General features: G+C 35.1%; 2 protein-coding genes across 5 annotated transcripts in view; one reads left to right on the forward strand and one right to left on the reverse strand.

Annotated features, from left to right (window-relative positions):
• Positions 1-13,006, forward strand: part of LOC117418396 (dedicator of cytokinesis protein 1) — a 198,132-nt gene that overhangs the window by 65,298 nt on the left and 119,828 nt on the right. The gene's annotated exons all lie outside the window — the stretch shown is intronic.
• LOC117418398 (inhibitory synaptic factor 2A-like) overlaps positions 3,424-13,006 on the reverse strand; it is a 29,278-nt gene continuing 19,695 nt past the window's right edge. Inside the window, exon 4 of the mRNA XM_034031394.3 lies at positions 3,424-4,136. Within this exon, the coding sequence (XP_033887285.2) occupies positions 3,953-4,136 (184 nt within the window). The 3' untranslated portion in view covers positions 3,424-3,952. The remainder of the gene's footprint in view (positions 4,137-13,006) is intronic.

Raw genomic sequence — 13,006 nt, forward strand, 5'->3', positions numbered from 1 at the left:
TCATCTTGGAGTGATATAAGACTGATCTTAGACTACCTAAAGTTACCTTAAGTAGTCCAGGATTACAGATAATAGTGGCTTGTAAAACCAGTCACTTGAGTGATTAAAGCAGATGTCTTAACTTTGATAAATCGCTACGTTTGCTGATTCTTAACTAAATAAATAAAAACAGAACATATAAAGTTGAACATGAATTTTATAAATCATTACTTTGCTGATATTTAAAGTAAATTAAAGCAAAACATATAAATAAGATCAATTGCTAAAAACATTCACTATTCATGAGGTTGTGTCCCCTGCCTTTGGCAAGCTAATGTGAGTCAAGTTATATCAGCAGTTCTTGAGAAGAGTACAAACAGTGCTGTTAAAGTGATTTGTCTTTTGACACATACTGACTGTTCCTGTTTGTATTCACAGTATGTTTTGTTTGATTTGTCCCAATGGACCTGGAACCTTGGTGTCACTTTTTTTTTGTTCAACTTGAAGACTTTCTGGAATAGAAATTCTTTGCGAAATCTTCATGTTGTCACAATTACAGCTGAATTGTGAGTGGTTCATTCCACTGCAAATGACCAGCAGTTTTTTCCACGAAACCAGTACAAGAAACCAGATGAATAGATTGACTTCATTTCTCCCAGAGTGTTTCTACCATTTCCACCATTTCAGTCTGTACCCCTGGAGCCCTGGCTTCAGTGGTTGGAGTGGGCTTTAGAACAATTGCTACTGTACTCTTGGGTAAGTTCATGATGATTCCCACTGTATATGTTTAAAGTGTGAAATTGGTACCACCCAGCTGTGGTACATGTATGATGCCTAAGAACAGCATAGCATTTATAGGTAACTATGGATCATTGACATCTCCTATAGTACAAAAAGATCTTGCTTTCCCATATACCAAAATACTAAAGCATAAAACCGAGATGCCCATGGACGAGAATTGGCACACTTTGGTCACATTCCACGTACTTCATAAAAATAATGACCTACATGAAATTGTATTCATAAAATAACAACAGAAGTGAACTCCAGATGTGGTTCTTGACAATTCAAGTTGTGGAAAGGTTTGTATCATAAATGTTTTAATTTTACTTAAAAACAGTATAAAATACACAATATTGCACATAATAAATCAATTGCACTTACCTCATGATACAGATAAACGTCTACGTCTCTCTTTATGCTACAGTAGTACTACTAGAGTAAACTCATGTACAAGATGTGGCGGTGTGCTGAAATATTCTTTCATTGAAGACAGCCAACAGTTAACATAGCAGCATTACATGGAAAATAATGGGACAATTGTTTACCTCTTGCCCTTGGCACAGATTTCTAGTTAGGAATGTGTTCTGGTGCCTTATTTTGTAGTTTGTATAGTTGGAGATGAAAAGTACATATTTTCTGTAATATAAATCATTGTATTACACCTGCTTTATGGCCAGTCTCTGATTATTTAAAGAACAAAAAAACAGCAACAATCAGCACACCTCTAAGAATTAGCCCTCTTCACAACATATGGACAGCTCCTCATTTGAATTCCTCATTGAACATGTTTGTGTTAATCATCATTGTTTTGGAAGTAGCCGATTTCAAAGTTTCGGTTTGGTAAAATGGTAGCCCGTTTTCTTTATTGACCACCTTCTGAAGTGTGTGGTTCATGACAATAGTCACAGTCCCAAATGAGTCTATGATTTGGTACAGTAGTATTTCAAGACAACATTTTCAAAACACCTGCTAATTGTGCACTTGAGTTATAAAGCTGTACGTTAAACAAGCGGCATTGGATCCCAAAAATCATGGCCCTGTTTTTCAGTTGTTGTGATAAGCTGTGTGATTGCTACAAGGTTTCCTTGCCATACAATCTCCTAAACACAATACAGTCAGTGCTCTCGTGCTATTTACAGTGGTACTTTAGTGTAATACCTTTTTGTGGGGGCTGAACTAAAACCCAGTTTAGGTGGTCTACACAACAGAACACAAGAATTTTTGTAGTGACTGTTTAAGACAGCACCTGTGCAAACATGAGCTTTTGGAAAGTTTCCAATGAATATCATTATTAGAGCTGTGTGGAATTTGCTATCATTTTACTCTTCTTAAAGTCAAAATTAAAAAAAAAAAAAAAATTGTCAACAATATCAAATGTTGGACAGACATATCTCCCCCTGCCCCTACATTTGCCCTTTTACTTTCTCTTTTAGTTATCTCCACCTGTCTATTTAAAAAAAAATCTTCTCCAGTCCATTTTATACTTTACAGATGCTCCCCTAAGCACTAAGGATGCTGTTGGCTCCTATGTTGTTTTAAATGAAGAGATGATTTATAAATGCAAAGCATATTTGCAAACGTTACAATTCTAATAAGACTAAGGCGTTAACAGTAGACCTTTGTTCTTCATATTTTTTTTTCATACATTTTCTTGTGAATACATCTAATAGGGAAATATTAATGTCATATTTTTTTTTTGTTAAAAGACAAATACATACTTGATAATGTGGAGAAACTAAGAAGGATGGGCACTAAGGAGATGCCTCATTGTATTTTTTGATCATTTTTACATTTAAACAAGAGGGAAAACTTCATTCATGTCTAATAATAATATGTTTACCAACATATTCAATTAATGTTTTAGTGAGTGTTTTAAAATAAAAAAAAGGAATGTAAATGACACATTTTAGTTAAAACCTCCTCCAAGAAATGTCAAATAAAACATGGTTTATTTGTATTAGTTGCACAGGGTCTTTGTAATCTAATACTGTGCACTTTACACGTTTCCTGACCTTTTACTTATTTTTTGAACAGCGGCATAATTTACTATTAACGGATAGTCATATTTCTTTAATTACAGTTTAAGTATATATATATATATATATATAATTTAAAAAAAAATACCTTGTTGACTAATTTTAACAAATACTTTTTTAAAAAAATAACATTTTTTGTTTTATTCTTTTATAGTATAATACAGCTGGGGTTTCCAGAATTAGAAAGCGGCATAATATTTTTATACAAGCAAATTAGAAATTCTCCCAATAGAAGGCTTGGAGTCTTGAAGCTTGACCCTGTCAGCTTGTAGTGTCTAAAGGTATGTATTGACTTTAGGAGATGTATTGCTGCCCCCCCCCCCCCCCCCACACACACACACACACACTCACACACCCCTTTGATGAGGAGCAGTAGACATGCTAGAAGTCTGGTGATGCAAATGGAAGATAAATCAAAATATCTGACATGTCACCTAATTTATTTATATATATATATATATATATATATATATATATATATATATATATATATATATATATATATATATATAAAGCTTCACAATGTGTGAAGACAATTTTTTTAATCATTGATGGTTTCATCATAGAGATTATGAATGGGCTCTGATTTGAAAAAAATGTGCTTTGTCCAGGATCTGATTTGCTGTAAAAAAAAAAAAAAAAAAAAAAAAAAATAGTTCTTCAGATTTATCATGAAAATCAAGCGCCACACAGTTATGACTTGCCTTTTGGACTTGAAGCAGCATCTTGTGGATTGCTGGCAGGATAAAAGAAACCTAAAACAGAAAAACGTAGTCTTTGATTCTAGCGCATTGCTGAGCGTTTGGTTGCCCGCCATTAACAGGTGTAACCATAATAATTGCTGAACTCATAAAAAAATATTTTTGACTTGGCAAGTTTTAGTAGAAAATGAATAAATAAATCCCATTTACTGCCCACCTTACCCACCATATTTTCAGCTTCAGGAAATGATTTAAGTCTGTCAATCCCTTTTTTGGTAAACAATCGAGTGTTATCCAGGTAAACACTTTTTGCAACTGATCTTTTTTTTTTTTTTAAATATACCTCTTTCCAGATCAATTTCGTGTTTAATCTCCAGGATTGTTTAGAACTAATATCCATGTGTTGGTGAAGGTAGGCCATACAATGTGAGATTTCTTAGCAGAGAGTCCTGTTCAAAGAAACCAGAGTTTCCACCTGGCGTGCTTCTTTGACTCGGTTTTGGATTTCCGTTTCGGTGTTGAAGCAAACCCCTCCTGGGGGTAAGGCAGAGATGGAACCTGAGTTTCTTCAAATGGACAGAGCTTTTTCAAAACTGGTTGAAGTTTGTCCTCTTGTTGCTTGAAGTCTAGCTCAACACTGCAATAGAAGAATATTATCCTGTTAACATGGCTGTGGTTTCATGGATGATTCTAAGAATACAACTGATACCGTTTGAGACCATTTTTTTTTTTCTTAACATGTTCAGTTAAATTGCCAATACGACTTTTTAAACACATTCTCTCTGGTTTTACTCTTGTCATATACTAAGGCATTTTGACATGTCTTCAAGAGATAGAAATCTCATAACTGCAATTGCAAACTTAAATGCAGTAAGTCATGGCTTGACATATATTTTTATTTTAATAAAAAATCAAGCTCAGATTGGTAATTTCTCAATTACGGAACTCCAGATACTGAATTGAAAACAGGTTGTGCCAAGTGAATTGCTTTACATGTATCCTTTTTTTTTTTTTTTAAAAACCTGAATATTTAAAAAGTACCTTAACGGTAATGTAGTTATTACAAAAATGGAATTATACAAATTGCTTTGTAATCTCATTGTAGGCAAAGTGTTTAATACCAAGTACCGGATGGCTGCTTCAGTTAAATATAATAGACTTAATGCTTTTTTTGCCATTATGCTTTTGCACTACATAAAGATGCACTGAGCTACTGTATTGTGCAGTTTTGACAGACCACTCTTACAAAGGCGTATGTCCTTGAGATTAGGATGTTCCAGTTTCATATTAGAGCATTATTGACTTCATGATTCTGCAGGTTATGTAAATGTCTTAATCAAGGGTTTCATCTCGGTTTGTCTTTTTCTACATACAATATACCAACTGCTGTCCGTTCTATAGTCTGTAGTCACTGGTTGCCCACTCCACCCTCTCATCAGAATATGTTTGTGTTTTTCAGTACTGTCTACATTGGGGGGTGCGTGACACAAGAACAACCTGTCTAATTGCACTCAAATGGCATTCCGGGTCACGATGTAGCATTCTGCACATATTAGAGTTGCTGCCTGTTAGTCATACATTTTCAAGAGTTTTGAATACATTGCCCTTCTGTCCTGATTTCACGTTTTAATACTCTTATTTAATAGCCTTGGTGAAGTACACCTATCAGTTTATCAAACAATAAGCTTAGAACTTTATCAATAAATAGTAAAAAAAAGTTTCTTTTAAGCCTGTTGTATAGAGACATACACTTAAGGTTTGGTATACAGCTGTATTATATGATTTTCTCAGTGAAGTTCCATTAGCAGTGTTGTCATGTAAATAATTAACCATTTCACTGCCATATTCTTTTAACCCATGACCATACAGAAATAGTCAAAATATATATTAAAAAAGAGGAATTAGTCTGAGCACCATTAGAGAAAAATGCTCATTATTACCTTCATATGGCATTTGGGACTGCAGATATTGCAGAATAGTTTGTTGACTGCAGATACTGCTCTTTATTGAAAAGGAAGTCATGACTAAAGGTGATTGAGAGCTGAGTATTGTAATATCATTGAGCCTGCATTAACTGCATTCTCACAGATCCTCCTTTTATTTTTGTTATTCTTTGATCTCTTTTTAAAGCCGTAGGCAATCTACATTCTACAAGGAATTACATTGCGTAATAGTAATACAGATGCACTCTAAGGCACTGTGCCAGCATAATAATAACTAGTCTGCAAAGTGAAGTGCCTCTTATTGTACTGAAAAGTAGTATAATTATTATTATTATTATTATTTATTTTTTTTTGCATCATTTCAAGTGGGGAAATGCATTTATTTAAATGGTGCCATCCTGTTGACTGATGATGCAATCTTCTACAGTGCACCCCCTTTATCCTGTGGAGCAGGTTATAGGGCACTATGGTCATGGCTCCCATTTGCCCCATAAGGCCATTCTAGTAGCCTTATGGGGCAAATGGGAGCCATGTAGAATTCAAGTATTTTTGTTATAAGGTGCTAAGCAGGGGGAGCACTGTATCAGTAGATGGTAACATTTATTGTGTTATCATCTTAAGTTCCCCGGTGGCAGAATTTTGGAGTAGAGTACACAGTACTTTTGAGTTTAGTTTAAGCCACAAAGCCAGAATTACACATCAGTTTTGGAGATATGAAAATTTAGTGAGCCTTTCAGTTGCATTCACAAGGTGAGTCTTTTGATGTCTGCTTACTACATTTGCTCATATTTGCCATCTTATTGCACGCAACTCCATCGGAATGCAGACTTCGATTCTGTTGCTTTTCATTTCACAAAGAATGTCCACATGAAATGTATTTTCTACTGATCTTACAGGTAATGCCTACTGCTGGAAACTATATTAAAACTATATGGGGCACTACCCCCCCCCAAGACCAAAACAAACTTCCATCATACTCTTTTATACTGTAGAAGGGAAATACATTGCACTGCAAAATTCCAAGTCTATTTTAAAATCACATTTCAATGCAGGTAGTTATTAAGGGATTAATCACTAAAGAACCATGTAATTATGCTGTAATCTAATTCAAACTCTTGTTAACGAAAGGACTATCTGCACTGACAAAAAAAGACTCTTTAGCTTTGTCTTGGATGGTACAAAAATAAACTCTCAATCATCTAGAAAATATGCGTGTCAATTTTTTTGAAATGGTGAGATTTTTATATTTCAATTTAGATTTATATGGACTTCTGTCTTTAGGAGTGATGTTTCATTAGCTTTGATAAACAAAGGGAATATTGGCACAACCCCAAATTGGATATCATCTAGCTCTGCTTCTCCAGCCCCAAGGGGGCGTTCTACTTTGCACAGTGTGTGTATGGGTGGTGGTGGGGGCTAACTTCTCCCTTGTCGGCTAGCGCCTTCTACAGATAAGCAGTCACAGACTATGAGGAGTTCCAAATGACAAACCTAAAGCCATGCCATTAAATAACCTAGCCCTCCTGCTGCTAACAGTGGCTGGCTTTTGTCCATAAAATGGTGTACAGATTCCTAGCTTGGCTTGCACTACTGGGACTTGAGACTGATTTTCCACAAACTGTAAACTCCCCATTCCTCCAGCACCTAATTAACTTAGATAGCCCACATTTCATTTAAGGATTTCAGTTTAGCTTTTTAATGCGGGACGTGATCTGTTATGCAAAGAAAATGCTGACAGAATGAAAAATGAATAACAACAAAAGCAACATTAATTGATTATTTTACAGATTGTTTGTGAGTAACTTCCCAATATTGTTCTTGCACAAAATGATGTATGTGTGTCTGGTCAGGATGATGAAGTTCAGCACAGTGCATTCACTGTCCATTATATCTAACTTGTTTAGCTTGCTTTCTAAAGTATTCAAAACAGTAATGTTCATGTTGCCTAGAATATAATATGTAGTCATTTAGACAAAATTAAGTGTAAACAAAGGTTAAATATTTTTTTAGACCTCATTTTACACAAATTGCAAAGTGCACAAAAAGCCATTCTCAGCATGAAGTAAATAAATATGTTGTTGGCATCATTTTTTTATTTATTTTCATCGAAACGTGATCCTAACCTACATTATGTTTTATAAAGTATAGGTTTAGGCCATACCTTAGTTATTAAAACACCAGATTGTTTTTATAATCGGGTTATCTTATTTTACCAATGTAAAGTTTCCACAAGAGACCAGCTCTACCGGATCTCAAGATAAATGAATGCCCTAGAATTAGTTCCTGAGCCATGTTAATTTCACTTAATAATCCAATATGATCAGAGCTGTATATAATGGTTACTTATTTTAGGTATTTTTAAAGGACAGCATTTACATTTACGACTTAGCTTTTACCCTGCTGTAGGTCTGTATTGCCACTGATGGCAATTAGGCATGCCTCTTTTCCATTCATCATAATTAATGCACTGTCCAGAATATGTGACTAATTACCCCAAGTGATAAATCAGAAGTCTTTCTGTGTGTCTTGTTCTTGGCTGAAAACATTAAAAAAAAAAAGATTGATAAATTCTGTTCATTGTTGCATTGTGTAACTGCTAGGGTTTCATAGCTACCCCCCCCCCCCCCCCCCAAAACAACTGCTGTAATATGGCAGTTAATAAGGCATGGTAAATTACACTAATAGTGATATATTAATAAGGCTCGTTCATTGTGGATTGCTACCCTAGATTCTGTTTAATTTAGTGTTTGTGTGCTGTGAAAGAACCAGTAGGGTTTTCCTGTCATTATAAAAGACATACAGTTATTATTTGTATGTATTGTATTTTTATTTTGTATGTAAATTGTAACATACAAGTGTTATTTAAGGATGACAAACACATGACTAACATCTTAGAAAATGCTGTAATTTGCAGACAGTGCTGTAGAAAAAGGTGTAGAATGGCTGCGTTCTGAAATTCAGCACTGAATGTCAACAGATAAGCAAAGTGGTCCTAGCAGTGGAATGGAATCCACTATGAAAATCTGAAGGATGTCAACAGTGACAAGATGGCAGCACCACCCTAACTGCAACTGCAAATCCCCCATTGTGAAACTAAACAACCCCCCCTCTGAACTGGTGACGTCCGCCGTTGAATTTATTAATCCAACACTTTTAAGAAGGAACCTTAAATTGTTATATAGCCCCCATCAGATGTAGTCTATATATGCATGGGGTTTCCAATGGGATACAAGTCACTTTAGATAGCCAGACATTATGGCAGAATACTGAGCCTTATTGTGCAAGGGTTAGTTGTGGCTAATTTCAACTGGCCAAATACCTGTATCTTTTGCTTTAGGCTGTTGATATAAATTGATGAAATATAGTGTGGGTATAATATATATATATATATATATATATATATATATATATATAAGGGATGCACCAAATCCAAGTTTTGGGGATTTGGCCGAAATACCGAATCCATCTCAAAAGATTCGGACGAATATCGAAGCTACAAAAACTGTCAAGAAAACTGAAGGAAACTGTTGAATGAAAAACTGACTGGCCGCTACTAACAAGGGACGCGCACAATCTATAGTTTTGAGCCTTTTAGTTAATAGTATTTTTATTACCGAATGGAAATATATCCTTGAATAGGATTTCAGTTTGAAACTTACACAATTTACCGCTAGTCCCCTCCCCCCACAACAGAAATGTCAAAATACAGAACCATTTATTTTACCTTTACAAGAAAGGAGAGCTGCATCTTTGCCATAACCCACTATTTTCTTTCATGGCGTTTCAACCTGTGTCACCTCATCTGAGAGTAGGGTTGCTAACAGGCTCCAGAATCTCGGGACACTTTAAGGCAGGTCAGGTTTTGTAACTCGCCTCTCTAAACTGCAATGTATTCAGTAAAGTGAGTGTGAATTTGTGCGAACTGTCGCTAAGTTAATTGAATTATATTACTTAATTGTTACCAAAAGTAACACACCTGCCTGTGAGGATCGTTTCCATCAATCAGACCTATACAGCAGCCGATTGGCTCTCAGTCTCTGACTGGGCGGGACTGTGTGAAGCAAGAAATATTAAACAAATAGAAACTTTACCTGCTGCCACAAGGTTAAATAAATGAGTGCAGGTGAGCGCTATTTTGAATGATATTGTTTACTGCATAAAAATATTCAAGCAATACGATTAATCATTGTTATGAGGCTGTCTGGATAGAATCGCCACCACAATTAAACAATTAAATACATTTACTAAACTGTCCCGTTGTAAAGTTACAAAAAATATATATTTCTGTGCACCGATTTTTATTTTTTTTTTAATCTCAGTATGATCTCTAGAATACGTTTTTTTTTTTTTTGGATTGATATTTTATTGCTTTTCTCTAGCTAAAATATAGGTCACCTTAATTTTGTAAAGTAAATGTGGTTTATTGTAAAAACAAAGCCTTTGGCAGCAGATTTTGAAAAGCTTTATCCCTCCCCTGCATCCACCATAAAGAATCAAGGCAACTCATTGATCACTGACTGAAATTACTAATGTGGAGGAAGTTTTTTTTGCTTGATAGATGTATGTCTTTGTCTTTGTCTTTGTCTGTGTGGTTCGGTTCTTGGTGTGAAGAAAAATATGTTATGATCTACTAGGTATATAGAGGATTCAAAGAAAGGTTAACTAAAGATATGAATCTTTGATAAAATCAAGGTTTGATTTTCATATTTTATCTTTACAAGCAGTTAATTTATTTTAGTCATGGCAGCATTGTTCCAGGTTCTCTAATAATTATAACATGCCGAAACTTTCCCAATTTGTAACATGGATTATTTTATATTGTGAACATTACCATATGTCTTTTATTTATAGTATTTCTTTCCATACGGTGGACTGTTACAGATTTTAAAACGTTTTGATAAATTAATTTCTTGCTTGCCGACCATAAGACAATATTTCTGTGAAATGAAAACCGTTTTTTTTTTTTTATTTAGCTTTCAAGTAGTTTTAACCTTTTAATATTGTGGGTGATCTTCATTCTGAATAATTTTCCACACTATTCATGTGGATAATTAAAAGAAAACTGACTCAGAATAGAACAGAAAAGGGCTTAAACAAAAGACCTCTATCCACAACATTAATGATTTGTGATGTAAACGTATTTAAATGCAGAAATGATGGTAATTTAAGCAGTACCAGAAAGGGCACTTTAACCCAGAGATGCTGTAATCGCAGAATGTCAAAGGCAGACTAGATTCTAGACTAGACTAAATTCCAAGTACTGGTAGACATGATAAATTGGCATATGTTCTGCATGCACAATTCACTTTACTACTAAATACACTAACCAGGAGTATGGGTTTAAGCCTTTTGATCACACAAAATGAACTCAATTACCATTCTGATTTTGAAGATCAGTGTGTCTTATTCTAGCATACCCTTCGGTCATTGCTGCATACAGTAATTTCACAAACTTAATTAGTCTTGATACGATACTGTGCTAACACGATTGTGTTAATCTTGACATGGTTGTCTCATTAACCAAAGTGGAGATGGGCAACGTTGGCCCACCCAGTCCAGTTTGTGTTCCAACCATGCTCACATATTTGTAATTGAAACAATTGAACTAAGGATGGAAAATTTACATGACAAACACAAATAAAAACCTCCAATTGCATAGTAATTAAAACAAAAAAAAGGGCTTTACCGAAACTGTGCTGTTTTATGGGGCTCATAAGTTTTTGTTTAGAAATAAATACATTTTTATTGTAGTATCATAATGCTATTTCATTGAATACCATGTATAAATATACATCTGTCTCTAAGTCTTAAATAATACTTATCCAATTCCCATTTAACTATTCATTGCTATTCCTTATTCTATAATATTCTGTACATACTGTTGATATACATCACATGTTTATAAGGCATGTGGTGGTTTTATGCTACAGTCTTTGCAAGTGGGGCCTTTATAATAACATACAACACCTAAGTAGGATTAACGCCTGTAAGCATCTGTCTCTGTCACTACTCAGCATGTGTGTCTCTGCATCAAGAATGGACCATTTACAAACTGATAGTGCAACACTGTCTTTTGGTAAATGCAAAAGGCTTCTGTGAATGTCATAGCTTTCGTGTTGCTGAGGTCTGGTTGTTAGCATGTGGTTTGATGTTAAAGGTTCATGAATGGGTATTAGTGACCTGTGTCAGCCTTCTCTGCATTCTCCCTTACAGCACTCCTACGGGTTATCTGTTGCTTTCCGTTTCATTGTGAACGGCTTTTTCACTCTGTCTGCTATTGTATCATGCCGTCATCCAGCAAACAATAACCGCTCCTCCTTTGTGGTGAATTTCCAAGGTAGCATAACCTTTACAAAGCATCTCCTGAAAAAAAACACTTGAAATTGAACTGCATTAACCTTACTGTGCTGTGTAGGGGGCTATATGAGAATGTGTGCAGTAACTACACATTCATTTCTCTGTGCAGCAGTGCCCAAGTCTCCAAACCCCAACTGCACTAATCTGAAGGTAACATTTGATCTGGAGTTCTGTAGAGTGCCTTCCAAGTTGTATTTCTTTCCAGAGCCTCAAGTGGCTTTTAGTAGCTGTAGCAACCAACTGTCAAAATCCAAGACTACCGTTAACTCAGCAACATCTTTGGAAAATTCCAGTATTATTTTACCACCTATTTTTTCTCTACATTTCTACACTGTTCTATGCATTACATATACCCCCAGAGGTGCTGTTGGAAGACCTATTTCTATTACAATCCGAATTGGATCATAGTTTCAAGAGCTTTGCAATGAGCATAGCCAAGCACATTGAGAAAACTCTCTCATTTAAAATATAGAATAAGTTTATTTCTAAAGCTGTTTAAGTTTGGCTTAGTTTGTCATGCACTTCGTATATACTGTAAAGACAAAGTCCATGGGCAGCCTGCTATGCCACTGAAGTCTGCGTCAGCTTTCCATTAGTTAATGAGAGTCAGTAAAGGTACTGCAGTTAACAGTTTTGGAATGAGGCATACAGATTGTTTAACCTAATTGAAAAGATAGTACTTTATATTTTGCCCCCCCCCAAAAATTAAATAAATTAAAATCACGTTTCAATTTGTATCCTCTTCACCAGATAAGATCCACCAAACGTAAAGGCAATTTCCTGCGATGATTCGGTTTGTCATGCATTTTTGTCTCTTTGTACCTCAACCAGAAAACAAAACTTTCAATGCTTTCAAAATGTGCATTCTGCCGGGATTATTTAAGACGTATTTCTTCAACATATTAGACTCCTGCACTGTGGTATGAGATAATTAGATTATAAGGTTTCCAAATGAACAACGAATCAAGGAGTGTGACTTAAAGCACCAGTCTTAAAATAAATTGAATCCTTTTAAATCTTCTTTCATGCAGCAATGGTCTTTAATTAGACTGTGGCAAATGCGCTGTATCACATTAGTATTCCGAGATTTATATATAAAAATTAATTACATTAATCATTTCAACATGCCACTTTTTCATTCGGAGCGCATTGACATTACAGAATGCATTTGGGTAGTCAACAGAGCAATTGATTCATTGCTGTTTAA

This window comes from Acipenser ruthenus, chromosome 13 (assembly GCF_902713425.1).
Source record: "Acipenser ruthenus chromosome 13, fAciRut3.2 maternal haplotype, whole genome shotgun sequence".
NCBI classification, from domain to species: domain Eukaryota; kingdom Metazoa; phylum Chordata; class Actinopteri; order Acipenseriformes; family Acipenseridae; genus Acipenser; species Acipenser ruthenus.